Source organism: Etheostoma cragini, chromosome 2 (genome assembly GCF_013103735.1).
Source record: "Etheostoma cragini isolate CJK2018 chromosome 2, CSU_Ecrag_1.0, whole genome shotgun sequence".
NCBI classification, from domain to species: Eukaryota; Metazoa; Chordata; class Actinopteri; order Perciformes; family Percidae; genus Etheostoma; species Etheostoma cragini.
The window spans coordinates 15,295,543-15,311,740 of record NC_048408.1 but is presented as its reverse complement, the minus strand read 5'-3'; the positions used below and the strand labels follow the sequence as shown (position 1 = coordinate 15,311,740).

Genomic DNA, 16,198 nt, shown 5'->3' with positions numbered 1-16,198 from the left:
TGTGTGTAACAATAATGCTGCAGTATGGCCCCCTTGTGGTTAGAAAGTGTATATACTCTACAAGACTCCAAACTATAGCCACATTCATTGTCATTACAAACTAATTACATATTAATTTCCAGTTTTATGATAGATTGTAGTAGATGTATCTTGCATATGAATAGGTTAGAGGCCTCAAAAATGTATATTCTCAACTGATTCTTACTGTGTGATCAACAGCGAAATGAACTCTGTTTAAGTCTAACCCATAAACGCTTGGTTAATTCACATTTGAGGTTGGTGTTTCTTTTTTTTTTGTACTCTTGTGACTGATTTAAAGCGAGCAGGGCTCTGTTGGAGATTTGTTTTGGGATTGCTTTAAAGTGGATCCTTACTGTGAGGAAAAAGCTTGTCTTTAATGTGGATACTATGCCTGAAGTTGAGAAATATGTGTTTTTTATTATTGAAAATTGATAACTTAACATTTTACCAAAAGGCTGGATCTATCCAAAAAGCATTTTTTCCAGATGATTTACATACAAATTACTTGACTTTAATTGTTTCTCTAAGATTTATTTATACACAAATAGTGCCTTCTACTAACTTAAAGAAAAAGTATGCAAGCATACTTCACGCTATGACAAAAAGGAATGGTGACCAAGCCAACATATTGTGTTTTCAAATATCAATGCAAAGTGGCGTAAGGCAAATGCAGTCCCGTCTGAAGCCCTGAAGGTACCGCCCCTCTCCTCCAAGTAGACAGAGAGCAGCTCTGAATGGAGAAGAATGCTAAGTAACCCATTAGTTGTACACATTATGTTTTTGTCTTGTTTTGATTCATAATACTGCGAGACCCCTTTAGGATTTCTCATACAAACACATGTACAAATTTATTCTAACTTATAAATTAATTCAGTTTAAGTTAACGTAATGAGTAGCTGAACCTTTTGGTTTAGAGGAGATAAGAAATACATCAAGAGAACCACAATATCGTCAACACATCGTCGTCGCACTCCACCAGGATCTCCAAAGGTCCATAACAAAACAATAGTGCATCCGACTTAAGGTTAACTGTGAGAGAAAGAAGAGTTTAACAAGCATAGACTCAAGACAAGATTTCTGACATGATGTTAGAAGAGACCAAATGTCTTTTCCTGAACTCTTCGAAGAATTTCGACGTGGAAAACAACAGAAAAAAACCCAGATCTCGTTCTTACAACAGGAGGCTCCTTTGCCACTACTAGGAAGCAGCGATGGAAGTTGTGCATTGTTGGCATGTGAGGGTAGTGAGCATGAAGAAAAAGGGATGCTTGGAAGATAAAGATTAATACTTTCATGAGTGTTATAGTACACAAGAGAAAAATTGTAGTTACACTTGGTTTTCCACAAATCTCATCAATGGTTATCTTAAACCAGATCTTGCTATTAGGCCTGCACGATTCGGGGGAAAATACGAATCCAAATACAAATTGGCAGTACCAATCAAAGATGTTTTTTGGCACCTGTAGCACATAGCGCATCACCACAAGCCTGTAAACATAGAGGCTTCAATGAAGAGAAGGGAAAGAATTGCAGCGCTTTAGAACCTATTTGATACAGTCGGCTTGTAAAATTAAACGAGAATTAGAAAAAAAAAAAAAAGAAAGAAGAGCAATTTATATCGTGAACAGGGCAAATTGAGATTTCACAAAGATTAATCGTGCAGGCCTACTTACTTACTTACTTATCAACATTTTTGGACGTTCTGCATTTAGGATTTTGTTCAAATCACCCTCCCTTCATATTAACATAAATCAACATAGAAAACACAATACAATACGACACAAACTATAATACTCTCTTCATCTCAGCAATGTGATATCTTTAAAGAAGGTACACTCAAGATTGATTGTTGGATATATTTCTCTCTATTGCCGCCTTTGTCTGCATCAACAAAATGTCAACAAAGAGGAGTGGGAACTGCTCTTCTCTTTCAACAGGGTCATTCAGGGACGTTCTTATAAAAATAAACAGCATTAACAATGCAAGCAGATGAATAGCTTGTCATATTTGTCTTATTTCAAAAAAAAAAATTCCCATAGTCACGAACAAATAATGTGCGTCAGCAAAAGTATCCCTGAGGTGGTTTGCCCACAGTTTAAGGATGTTTCAGCTTTGCTGTTTATCTAGTGTAGGCTTTATGTGAAGAACTGTAAAATGAGGTGTTTTTCAGCTGTAATAAGAAAAGTTGAAGGATCAGATGGCAGTAGAAACAAAACTTGGCGAAATGTTGTTACAGGGTTGCTTGAATGTTATTTCAAAGTTGAAAAGATGTTTGCGGCGATGAGAAGAGGAAGCTCTAGTTGTTGGGGATGCTCTGTAGATATGTGAGGATGTGCTGGATCTTCACCAGGCGTTCTTTGAGGCTGGTCATGGCGAGGACAGACAGCTGGTAGCGTGGGTCGATAGGCAGGACAGCCAGCAGCCACCAGCAGCACGCTGGACCATCGGGAGTTGCCTAGAAGACAGGAGGAACAGTATTAGACCTTTGTGTGTGAAAATAGTTGTGCACAGCTCCTGCTGCCATAGTTGTGTGCCGCGACATTCTCGCACAAACCAAAACCTTTCTGCTGTTACCCCAGGCCTTCAGCTGTTTCAGAATTAAAGATTTCCAGTTTGCGTGTTATTCTTCCTGTTTCACAATTAGGATTGAAGGGAAGTACTCGTTTTGTATTGATTGCGGACTGAGTATATACTCGGCCATGCAACACTGAAATAAGTAAAAACAAAAATGTCCCATAATCTGCTAGAGGAACGCAGGTCTGCATCAAAATTCCATGTCTGAAAAAGCCCTGAGCCAGTTGGAGAAGAATTTAAAGTTAATGACGTCTACTATGTCCGTGCTACATGTTACACTGGCCATTAGCCAAACAACTTGTTCCCTGGAACAAACACCAAAAATCATGGTCAATGCTTTCCTTTGTAGGACAACATGATGGAGTTGGAGATTCTTTTCATGGCACTCTTCTGACGCAACAGGACCGGTGGGATTAGCTCTTTAGCCTTTATTGTCAATGGACTCCGCCCCGGGTTGTCCTAATAGCGCAGCTGTAATCCGTTTCGACACTGCAGGCTACGAGCCAGAGCTGAGCACACACAACAACTGAGATCCAGTATTATAACCTCTAAGGCAGGTGAATCCGTGGTAATGTGGGTTTCCCCGAAAGGAAAGTGTGTCATGAGATTAGACAGAATAATCTGCAGTGTCAGACGAGCTAATATAAGCCTTCGACACCGTCCAGTATTTCGAAGTAAATTACCGCTAGAGCACAACTGCTACCAATTCTGATAATAATATAGTGGATAACAATATTTTATATCAATTGGTGTTCCTTTGATTGTCTGCATACCTGGTTATTTAAAAAGTTGTGATGACCACAAGCACTGGAAGTTAAATCTTATTCTTATTCTAAGCACCAGCTGCTTAGCCGTGACATGCTACCAACTCACTGCCGCAGAGTATTCTCACAAATTGACCTGCTACACAAACCACAACTTCTCTACAAGTCACTAACACCACAAATACTAATTTTCTGTCAGTTTCTTCAGGAAACCAACACCCCAAAAGAAGTTAAACTAAGCACAATATATAATTTTCCGGTTTACTAGTTCTAATTACTCCTCATTTTAATAAGGCCAATGCCAGCCACTCCTTTCACACCTCCAATTTATCAGCAATGTGCAAGTTGAGTGTGTAAAAAGACAGTAGATGGATAAGAACCAATATATTTGGGACTAAATCCTTATATTTCTATTGTTTAAACAAGCACAAATATCAATGGAAATATTTGGCTTAATACTCCAACTCAGGCATCCACACTCTATACACTCCTGCTACAGTCCACTGACTGCTCTACAGCAGCAGTGGGTTTACATGCAGAGCAGTAACCGGGGTTAGTGAATAACCGGGTTATGCCAGTTCTCTCTGTATACATGAGTGGGGAAGAATGGGGAGAATGACAGAGAAACTCTACCTCCGGTACAGCAGATGGCGATCAGCAAACACACAAATGGCTTTTGTTTTGATTGCCCACTGTCAACATTACACCGATCGGCCTCTGTAATTAGTAAAATTATAGTTACTTAGTTCGGCTAATTATATCAGTAACATTAACCAGTGTTGGATGGACTTAGCAAGCTAACTTTGTTAGCTAACTAACATTAGGTTAGCCAGCGGCTGCAGCGGGGGATGCTCGGCCCCTCTACTTTTTTGCAGAGACACGGTGTTGACAGCCCCTGAGATGGACAATCTGTTTAGCCTTCGCCTGATGTCCGCTGCTGCCTCGGCGGGGAGTAAAACAGATGGCTCACAGGCTCTTGGCTGGGCATCACTGTTATGTGGTATGGTGTCTTAGCAACGAATATAATTACTCTACGACAGGTTCAAAAACCACTCCAGCGGAGTGGGGAGGGGCAATTGAAGCATGCCTAAACGTATACATGGAGGAATACCCCAATTACTGAAGGAGTTCTCTACCTCTGTTAGCCAGGTTTTTAGAACTCAGATTTGAACCGGTAGGGAGTTACATGGCAGTAAGGCGTATACATGGCGTTTGAGAAATCAGGGCATTGTCTTAACCCAAATTTAATCTTTTTTTTAAAACTACATTCAAACACACTGAATAATGTTTAGTAAAAGATTAAGAAACTTTGATGAATGATTACCTGGATGTCAGCTTCACGTTCTGGCATAGGTCCAAAGTGCTGCAGGATCTGGTTGTGGAAGTGGATTTTGAGGTTCTGGAACCAGACGCGGGCCTGCTCATACACTGCGTCATGCAGGTCTTGTAGTTTCTCTAGCTCGTCCCCGTCCTCCACCTAATAGAATTTTTGCTGTCTATCAGTCACTTTTGGATTTTTAAACAAAAAAAATATACATTCCTTAAAGTAATTGGATGAAATGAATGATAAATGAATGTCTAAACCCTGAATCTACTTAAAGTGACATGCATCCCAAAATCGACCCCTGTAGACTTTAAACTAGAAAGGTAGTTTCATATATCTAAAACTCCGATTTTGGATGGAGTACGTTTACAAAAGCATAACATACTAGATAATATCAATCAAATTATAGTTATTGTGGTTCTTACCCTGGCATCACCCAGGTGCTCAATGTTAGCAGTACTGTAACCATCCTTCATTCCTCGGGATAGGACCCGAAAGCGTTTTCCTCCAATGGTGTCCACTACTGATCGTCCGTCAGGGAGAAAATGGACACTCCTAATGGTCAGCATGCAGCCAAAATCTACAAACCTGCAGGAATGGACACAATTTAGTTTTTGGTTTATGTGGACAAGTATGTTTTGGCGGCCAAACTTGACCGGCCCTGTTGGCTAGCCAGACCAGGCTTGTAATTCTTACAAATCCATGTGCTTGCATGTGTTAATGCTTTCATGCTTACCCTTTCTGGGGATCACTGATACACATCCCAAACTGCCGCGTGCCTGTGTCCATGCAGCGGCGAATCATGAGGCGGTAACGTGGCTCGAAGACATGCAGGGGGCAAGGCACAGTGGGGTAGGCCAAGGTACACACAAAGATAGGCACATTCTTTGTCGGACTGCACAAAGGGAGAGAACATTTTAGACCCTTTGAGTCTCTTTGAAACTTTTGTATACAGAAGCTTCTGATGATGAGGAATCCACCAGGCCATGGACAGAAATTCTTACTTAGAAAGCTCTCGGGTCTCCTCCAGGTGAGTTTTAGTCCTCTCTGCATATTCCTGACTCAAATACTGTTTGATCAACGTGTCCAAGACGGTTGTCACTGTGTGCTTTCTACATGCTAGATACTGGACAGAGCAGGATATGAGTTCATGATTAAAACAGGAAGCAAGAAACATATTTTACTTAGCTTAACTTAATATCAGGATTCAATAAATGCAGAGTGGTCTCTCACCTCTTTCAGGCTCTCTTTACAGAGGGGACACTGGGGTGTATGGTCCAAGCAGCGCTCCAAACAGTTTTTACAGAAGGTGTGTCCACATGGTGTAGTCACAGGCTCGTAGAATAACCTATATTGATCACAGAAATGCAACATCTACATGTTAATTTAAAACTTCGGTCAAGTGTACAATGTGTGCCTTTGGCCCACCAGTGTGTGACCTTACCTCATGCAGAGAGAGCACTCCAAGTCATTGGCGTCCAGAAGATCCTCAGCAACCCTTCTGCAGGTTTTAACCTTTGGTTTGGAGCTTTTCACCACACCTAACGTCAACCAGAAAGAAGAAAGCTTTTAACAATTTATTTTCACTTTTAAGAATTCATCATATACATTGTTGGCATAGGACATCTGATTGTTATTCATTTGAATTGAGAGTCTACCCTACCCATCATATCCTTCCATCAAAAGTGTCCAAGTGTCCACTTAAACTTTTTACTTTATTTTTTATTTATGAGATATTAATGTGAACAGAATCAGAAGAGATTTTCCTGAATTCTTAACTAAGATATAATACATTAGCAAGAACATAAAGCAAATCAATTGTTGGATTGGCCACTGACCTTGTTTTTTAAGCTTGCTACCTCCATTGTCCACAACACAGTGCTCTGTGTCTGACACAGACAGCTTCCTCTTCAGCAGGCTGGCCTTGTCCTCGTCGCCCAGCTGAGGAGCAGAGCAAACTCTCTTGAGCCCTTCCTCAACAGAACTAGAGCCATGCGTCCGCAGCGAATGAGCTCGGCTCAGACCAGGCCGCTCCAGGCTTTCCCAGCGCTTCTAAATAATTATAGAAGACCAATGGTAAGAAGATTATGATTGACTCTTATACACAAGTGCCAACAAAAGCACTGAAGCTCATTGATAAACCATGTGTATCATTATTCAGTCTGCTAGTACCTCCTGGTTGTCCAGATGGTGGTGGGCCGAGGCGGTGCGGACCTGGTGTTGGTGTTGTCTTTGGACTGGGCTGTGTGGTCCAGCTTGGGCATCGGCCATGAGGCTTTTACTGCGCAAGTGAGGTGACGTGTTCAGCGTTGTTTCTCTCAGGCCAACCTTGACATTCTCCTCAGTGGGGTGGAGCAGGCCACACAGGATCTGTAAACAGTCAGTCAGTTGGTCAGCCTGTACATTTGAGAGGGAGACAGAGGGCCCTGTCTTGCACCCGACGCAGCGAAGCGCAAAGCCTGACACTTTGTTAAAATAGCAAATGCACCTGCACCCATCTATTCTCTTTAATGCTCTCACCTTTTCCACTTGTCTTTTAGCACAGGGGAAGTCCTTGTCCACAGATAGACAGTGGAGGAAGACTTGGAGGGACTCGTCCACTTGGCCCATCTCTTGCAGCACCATAGCTTTCCTGAACAAAGCCTGAAAGGACAAAAAAGGGGAGTTATGGTGTACCAGCATTTATGTTCAGATGTGTATTCACGCTCATACTTAGCTTAACTACTATGTACACAAACACCAGTCCATCTTTAAACCTCTATCAACTTTGCGCTTGCTGGGAAGTCTTTATGCTTTAATGTATCTTAAAAAAACAGAATCAAAATCATGCTCAATTGTTTTAAAAAGAGTCTGACAGAAAAGAATATTTCTTAAAACACAGGCAAGAGAAGCAGCTTTTTATTAAATGCAATACATTTATGCTGTCAAATAAATCACTTTGAAATATGCAAGTTATTTTAATTAATATACTAGTTTGCACCACAGAGAAAACATATCGTTTCAATCCAGACACTTGGTCTCATGTTACTGATGTAATAGTCAAGTATAACTTAACCTTAATCACTGCATTCTCTGTCAATCTCTAGAAAACCTCTTCAACCTCATGATCCTCTTTTGTAACTTATTTACCCAAATACCTTCTGCCTTTCATACAAAAAGAAATAGCACGAAGTCATTAAAAATATGCCTTGTAAACAAAGCAACCAACCAAACAACAAACAAACAGGGTCCCTACTAAGAAATTCTTCTTGGGCTATGATTCAGAGAATTCAGACGCAAAGAAAAACACTCTAAACTTGTAACTATATTACCATGACATGACAAATGAGGTGCTCCCTGTCTGTGGCTTTGTTGGAATCAGTCTTAAAATACACCTTTTCTTGGTAATAACTGGCTGGGCAATATATCAGAAGAGACTGACATGCAGATTAAACACATGCCAGACATGCCAGGCGGGCGTGTGAGCACACGTACACAACCTGGTAATGTCACAATCCTTACAGAACCAACTAAATACATTCAATTTGGTCCAATATCCAAATCTCTGATCTGATTAACCTCTCATGATACCAAGTCATACCAATAGTTACCATTTGCCTAATAGAAGAGAATTTTAATCTGAAATAACATTTTTGTAGCATGGGATAACAAATGACTACAGTATCAGTAAGTAACCTACTTCAGCAGAACAACTGAACCAGGGACTAAGTTCTGTGTCCTTTAAAGCCCGATGGTACTGTTTCAGAGCCATGTAGGCCTCCGCCCGAGATAGTCGTGCCAACGCCGTCGTCTCTGGATCTGCACAGGACATGAGGAAGAGGGGGGAGAAAAATCTTTTATTAATTTGAGAAAGGTTTTTTATTTGAATATGTATTGTTAAATACTCTAAAGCACAGCATTTTATTATAAACAGATATTTAATAGTGGGTATCTTAAATATCAAGAAACACAAATAACACCATATTAATTATACTGACTACTTGGTCAGATTCACGATGATTCTCAATATTGGCGGGAATTATCATATTTGTAATATCCTTACTTTCATTGAAAGAAAAAGTGTGATTTTTTGGGAGGCTCCCTAAACTAATATTTTTCCTTTAGTGTGCAGGATAAAATTTGTAGGCCGGGACGTCTCTGCAGCCAAACACTTATTTTAGATTGGTTTGACACATATTGCCTTTAACAACAATTGTGCCCAACTGCAATTTGAATATTGCACTAGTTAATTTACAATTTCAAAAAAATTGCTATTAATTGTGCAGCCCTACTGACTACAGCAAAGTACCTTTAATTTAATGAGCAAAACTACAACCTTCTCTACTTGCATGGGTAGGTAGTGTTCAAGTTTTAAAACTCTCTCAGTTCCTGTAAGTCATCTGTTGCGTAAGCACATGATAAACACTAATTAGATATTAACTGTGTCAGCGAATTCTCAGCCAACAATGCAAAGGACAAATAAGTTGCAAGGACATAAAGAGAAGATTGCATTTTATATTTTTGTTTCTAGTTGTATTTAAGGGTACACAAGAGCTATAAACATTGGCATGTACTCAATATCAATAGCAAACAATCTTAACAAGCCTAAACCAACCTTAAACACTTTCAGAAATGGCTAAATCACTTGTAATAATAATAAAAGTATAAACATATGCATGACCTTTTATACCTGTGGATGTGGATCATGCTAAAATCCGGCATTTGGCACTCAATAAATCAGTATGTTGTGCAGACATTACTGATAAATTAATTATATTAGTGGATTAGGTTTACCTGCAATCCATCAATATGACTATTTTCTTTCAGGACTAAGTTGCAATTTTTCTGCACATGGCAGCTACCATGGCAAGTAATTTATTACCTCTCATTGAGACAAATGGGATGTATCTGTTTTTATTCTGATGTATGACAGCAGCTAATGTGAACAGGATCACAGGTAGTTTATCTAGTCACCATGACATCAACGAACCCCCCTAAATATGTGGAAGTTTGTGTCCCCATTATCAGATTATCTGCAGCGCAGTCTAAAGCAGTGGTACGACTCGGCCAGTGTGCATCCTTGACGCAATTTCAAGTGACTGATTTGGTAGAAAGTGCCAAACCAGTGACCCCTAATTGTTCTTTACATTACATTTTTTTCTTTAACATTTTTTTGGCATTTGAAGGTATGTGGAGAGAGAAGATGTAGTTTTTTTTCCTGTCACTAAAGAGGGAATAATTAAAAAATAAAAACAAAACACTGGTATCGGCTTTGTTATTCTGTTATAACTATACCACAATCTGTGCATCTGTACATATTGCTGTATCGAAGAAGACTTAGCAGCAATTGAGACCATGAAGTAATTATGAAAATGTTTACTGATGTAATAAATCAAGTGAGAGAACTAGTCATTTTTTATAGACTTCTATGTAATCTGACTTTCTGCAACCTGGGAGGGGGGGGGGGGAGTCTCCCCCTGATGGAAATTAGTTTAAGTGGTTTAAGCCTATTAAAGTCTATGGTCACAGCCATTCTAGTAAGCAGGGCCTGCATGGTAGTTCATACCAGCCAGGGTCCACCTAAATCAAACACGGGCACCTGGGTTTGCCCTGCAGTGTCAAAATGGCTCCTGTAAAAGAGTCCTATTCTTTCAGATCCCAGTGAAAAGCAAGTTGTGATACTAACAACAATGCAACCTCTTTTAATGCAGGAACTGCTCAGTGAACTTGCAGGCTGTTTTCATATTCAGGTTACCTCAACTGGAACATCTGGGCATTTAGCTCATTGTTGTTACTGGTAAAAGTAGCAAATCTCATTGACTTCACCTATGCAAGCTTTTACTGAGATTTGCACCCATTCATTTGCCACAGCAGTAGCCTAGTGACTCTCCTTGCATATAAGGAACTGTTAAAAAAGCAAAGTCACTGCCTGGCTGAGTGTCTACGTAGACCCCCAACCCTGCCCCTGCCTTATAACTTTACGCACAAATGCATGCATTCATCATCTTGCAGAATGTTTATGAAACTGCATGTCGTAACAGACATAGCTAACAGTTACAAAATACAGAAGCCCTCCCTTTGATGAATTACAAAACCTGCTCCACGTAACATCCTTATGCAACGTGCACCGAGCGCGCATGCTCAGATAGTGAAATGTCGTAAGCAGCACCTACCCTACCAGGTTACACGACAGATAATGGGAGGAGACTGTAACCTTTACCACACATGGAGTGGGTTTTCGAAATGTTGGTCAGTAAAATTTAGTCTATTTAGCCCTTTGGTGTCTACAACAACAAAAAACATTATGGTACTCTGTTCATGTTCAAGTAACATTTTATAACACAGAAAACGTCCCAGTGACACGTTCCTACCATCCTCACTAAGAGTGCGCAGCAGACACACCACCAGAAAACCTCCCTTTTATCTAAAAAAAAATGCACTTAGGGTTATTTAAACAACACTTACCACATTGAATAACATCGGTTGCTAGCGACACTGCTTCTTGGTAGCGTCTCCTTCTACACAGCTCATCCACTTCACTTATCTTTTTAGACTTATTCAGCTCTTCGGGGAACCATTTTTCTAAAAGTCCGCACAGTAGTACGTTAGTTTTCTCCTCACCGCTAACGGGTTCATTGCATAGCCTACATTTGGAGAGCAGCCGTCGTCGTAAACATCTATTACAGTACGAATGGCCACAGGCTATGGTCACAGGCACACCTAAAAAGCTTTGACAGTTAGGACAGTCAAAGACATCCTCGTCCTTACAGCTATCCCCTGCCTCGCGACCCCGGCCCAAAAGTGAGTCTGGTCCAACCACTTTTCTCTTAAAGTTGCGGAGGATACAGTCCACGAAGGTGCTTAATTGTTCCGGTTGAACAGGGCCATACTGCAAAGCCACTGAAAACCAGTCAATGGCTTCTTTTAGGTCGTTTTTCGATGCTAGAGCATTGGCTTTTTGTAGCATAAATTGATGGTGGTCCTGCCCTTCCAAGACGTTGTCCGAGTCAGGGCCAATAAAGAAGGCGCTTCTCTCCTCCGGTGCGTCCTCCACTTGCGGTTTGAGCGACATTGTAGTGTCAGAAAAAGAAAATGAATGTAATGTAGATTTTCTTCTGTTGACGTGTAGCCTACATTCATTTCTTTAGCAGCCGCGGTCCTTCACAGTGTAGCTAATGGACCGACAAGCACCCAATTGTTACATAAAAAACATGGTCATGTGAATAGCAAAGTCGTGCCCTGATTGGTCAGGACGTCTCGGTTACAAAACCTGTATTTGAAAGTTTCGTAACTACGTATAAAGGACGTTATTGATCAAATTGAAAATATTACAACACAATGTGCATAGAAGATGAAATATCAGATGAGGGAGATGTAAACTTAAACACATTTTTCAACTGTTTATCACAGAGCATTTTAATCATTTATGTGAGAAGTCTTTATTGCTTTCTTGTTTGTTGACCTCAGTGTCTCGTTAATGAGATAGGCTATTGTAGTTCAGACCTGTTTCTATATACACTTGTAGCTGTATACGTGTTATATGCTCAAAAAAAAAAACTATTGTAGTTCAACACAGAACATGCGGACATTAGGTAGACATGGGCTCTGAATCTCTCTAGCCTATGTGATATTTGCCTACGTGACATATACGTTTATTTCATTATCAGTAGAATGTGTGCCTGTCTGACAATTTAGAAACAAGACAATTTTTAAATCAAAGAGAGTTAAACACCAACTATAAAATAATTAAAAGTATTTGGAGTATTTTATAATTTATAATTCATGCAGAGGTTGATTACTTTTAACTAGGGACATGATCAAATCGTTGCATTACTTGTTTTATGTGTTACATGTTCTGCTGCTTTACTGTAATGTTTTGGTGAGCCAAAGATTATAAATTATTCTAATATTATTCTATTTATCAGTCCAACTCTTCGTTGAAATGTGTGAATGTATTCAAAATGTAAAGGATAAATATAACAGACCTTTGCCATTAGCATTTATTTTCTACCTCTTGGTAGAAGATCACCTAATCCTTCTCTTCCAAAGAGGATTTCTGCTGTGACAACATGTTGAACTGTCAGTTACCTCCCGTCATCATCTGCCATTGACTACTGCTGGCCTGTAACCATGGTGTTGCTTTGTACAATCCAGAAGCTATGGTCAGCAATATAAAAGTACTTTACAAGTATATGATGCCCTGATGCTGTTACAGACCTTTTAAACAGGTAAAGGATATAAATACATTTAGGAAATTTCCATTTCTAAAAAAACATTAGTTATTCAATCTGAATTTCAACAAACAAAGAGATTTAGTTTTCATATTTGAAAGGCACTAGTGCTATCACTTAAAACAAGGTGGCCTCCTGTCCTCTTGTCGCTGATTAGAAGTCATCTCTGGAATCCAACGGAGGGACGTTGTAAGTGGAGGGAGCCTTCCCTCTAGTGGTCTATATTTCAATAAAACACGGACAGGCCGTAGCATGCGTGCGTGCGTGCGTGCGCGTTCGTTCATTCGTGTTCTCTCTCTCTCTCTCTCTCTCTCTCTCTCTCTCTCTCTCTCTCTCTCTCTCTCTCTCTCTCTCTCTCTGATTACATGCTGTGTTTAAGTGGTGTCAAAATAATCGGAAAAAACACTTCCTAACCAGGAAATTCACACTGCATGAACATTGTAAGATAGGGCAGGCCTTGGCAAAGGTCTGCATAAAACATTTATAATAAAAGATAGTTTTATTTAATTTTTTTATACATATTTTGAAAGACATGTGTTATGGTGGCCTAGCACATTATTTCCATCTGTGTTTAAGGGAGCGTGGAGCCTGTGTTGTTGGTGAGCATGCCAACCCTTTTCCAAACGATCGTGAGGGGGCAGTGTTGAACAATAAAACAGAAATTAAGTCGTGACTTGAAAATACATCAGTGACCCCTTGTGTTTGGGCTGACACATTTCAACAAGGCATCAGCTGGCTGGATAGTGCCACACACTACACTTCAAACATTTGCTTGCTTAATCTATGAGCAAATGCCACAGAGGTTAAGTAAGACAATATGTGAAGAATAATAAAGAAACATCTAAAACTCCATGTTGAGAAGGATGTACACGGTTGTAGGCTACGTCCTCTTCTTGTTTGTCATGCCACTTTCTTTCTTGCCCTGTCACACTCACATTTGTACATGCCTACACACAGCTGTATCACAACTGTGACACCCCATCTGTGGGATTTGAATTTGATCCCACCACATGTGGGACACAGTGATTAGGTCATTAAAACAACTAGACTGTGTGTGTGTGTGTGTGTGTGTGTGTGTGTGTGCGCACGCACATACCTTGTTTGGAGGTTACTTCTAGCCTTTGGAATTTCTAAAATATGGAGATATGATGTGGAATGATATGAGGTCATCTGTAGAAACATTGTGTGACTAAATTCTCTGTTGCTCTTTCCCATGTTGACTCTTAAAACATGGTGTTATCAATGTAACACGCTAATTCTGTTGTCACAATAATACCAAGGAACCCATCAAAGCATTACACATGTCCCAGAGTTCCTGTTAGGTAGTTGGCATGCCTAATTTGTTGTGACCAAACACAACTACTTATTGCTCATGGTGCGTACACCAGGGGAAACTAATATAATCCTTAGTTATGATTAGTTTCCTGTTTTATTTTGTAGGTTCTTCTCATGTGTCATGTCTTGTTTTACGTCCTGCCCTGTGTGTTTTCCCGCCTTTGTGATTGTTAGGCCCGCCCTGATGTGTTTCACCTGTTCCTCCTCGGCCCTCATGTCACCTGTCGTTCGTTACCCCCCCTCCTCTTCTTGTTTGAGTTCTCTTGCCTTTAGTTCTTGTCTCCCGGTGTCATTTTTCCTAGTGTTTACTTATCCAATGTTTGATATTTCCCACCTTTTTGGATTCACTTTTAAAGCTCGCTGCCTGACTAGTCTCCTGCATTTTGGTCCTCCTTTCACACCCTGGTGTGTCAGAAATGGCACAATATGATGTGATAAATTATTTACAATCTGTAATAAGATGAATAGCCTGTGTGGTGTCAATTTTTGTGTGTATGCCAGGCAAAAATGCAATGAAGACCAATGAGCATGTGCAAGTAGATACAGACAAATTTGATTGTTGGCACAATTTCATTAGTTTACTGCCCTTTAGCCTTGCAGTTTGTTGAGGGCGGCTGTCATCTTTCAGTCTTAGCCCACGGTGCCTTTCCCTCATTTATTTAAAAGAAACAGACTAGTTGTGCTGATGACCTCTGGTCCAGGAGGAAAAATAAATCAGAACCCCCAATTATAATATATGTATACATTTTAATTGGGGGCTTCAATTTGTTTTTCCTTGATTTATTATTCTGTTGCAAACTGAGTACAGCATAAAAAAAGATTGACAAACTGGAAGACGAAACACACACACACAGAGACACACACACACACACACACACACGCATGTGTATTCATTTATCAATGTGGGAAACCTTCTGTGTCTGATTCTCAAACAAGAGCGGAGGAATGCAGCCCTTGTGCTGACTCTTGGTCAGTCTTATCTGCTCCTCCATACTCTCCCAGAGGTGTTTGGGTTCCCAGCAATAATACATACAAATGTGCATGCAAAAACAGGCAGAAACATTTTGACTGTAAAGGTTTATCATTGTCTATTACTCAAACAAATAGTAAAGACAAATCGTTGAATGCACATTACTAACTGTGGTTTTTATGTGTGAGTATTCTGGAGGCTCTGGTCAATCTCTTGTTCCTGTCCACATGAAGTGTTCATGGTCCAACAGACACTAAAGTGAGTATGCCAGCACTAATGTAAATAAATTGTCTTGGTTCAAGTTGGCTGTGTTCTGTCACATTCAAGTTAACACTTCTAGAACACATATAGTAAGTAATGTCCTTGAGTTATGTAAATAACAAGTTTAGTTTCAAAAGAAGCTGGAGGCCGCAAAAAACACAAACAAACATTGCAGGCTAAACTATATTAAAGTGGCGGGAGACGGAGGTGATACTAAAAAAAGTACCTGTTGGCAGGTAACAGACTTTTTCTCATAATGGAAAACCAAAAAAAGCGTGTAGAGTCAAGGCGAGTCGAGCAGGTACCATGTAAAGGAAAAACGCCATTACAAAGTTCTCAATGCTTTGGTTTGCATGTAGGGACCCTCACTATGCTACCGTGGAAGTGTGGTGCTATTTTAAGCCTTGTTGGTGGTTCAAAAATAGCAATTTCTCTTTATTTTACCCGTTCCCAGACAACTAATGCTATAAGATAATTAGCGGTTTGCGCTAAAACTGTTCACATTCGATTAGTATGAAAACGCATCCCGGAGAGCTGTCGACTCGGTACACATGTTATTAACCCCCGAGTTCATTTTGCTCCGGAACTGTCCTTAAACTTTGGATCTGAGAAGGTGTAAGCACACAGAACAAACTGTAGTTTGAGGATATAACAAATGAAAACATGTTTTTTATTTTAATACTTTTAATAGTGCACTTTGATTAACCTGTACAGAAATAATATTAATAAAAAAGATAAA

At 40.0% G+C, this 16,198-nt stretch overlaps 1 protein-coding gene across 1 annotated transcript; it reads right to left on the bottom strand.

The window, feature by feature from the left end:
• Positions 1-2,045: 2,045 nt before the first annotated feature.
• On the bottom strand, positions 2,046-11,881 carry lonrf1l (LON peptidase N-terminal domain and ring finger 1, like). Its single transcript, XM_034898236.1, has 12 exons — positions 11,128-11,881; positions 8,363-8,481; positions 7,204-7,326; positions 6,856-7,053; positions 6,522-6,735; positions 6,128-6,224; positions 5,917-6,031; positions 5,688-5,809; positions 5,420-5,578; positions 5,109-5,271; positions 4,684-4,836; positions 2,046-2,476 (listed from the first exon to the last, which is right to left on the bottom strand). The coding sequence occupies exons 1-12, from the start codon at positions 11,732-11,734 to the stop codon at positions 2,318-2,320; spliced, it is 2,229 nt and encodes a 742-aa protein (XP_034754127.1). The 5' UTR covers positions 11,735-11,881; the 3' UTR covers positions 2,046-2,317.
• Positions 11,882-16,198: the final 4,317 nt, after the last annotated feature.

Coding starts and splice junctions, on each gene's coding strand:
- lonrf1l (XM_034898236.1), bottom strand. CDS start 11,734: ATGTCGCTCAAACCGCAAGTGGAGGACGCACCGGAGGAGAGAAGCGCC. Junction 7,054..7,203: donor CTAAAAGACAAGTGGAAAAG/GTGAGAGCATTA, acceptor GACTGTTTACAG/ATCCTGTGTGGCCTGCTCCA. Junction 2,477..4,683: donor AACGTGAAGCTGACATCCAG/GTAATCATTCAT, acceptor CCTGTCTTCTAG/GCAACTCCCGATGGTCCAGC.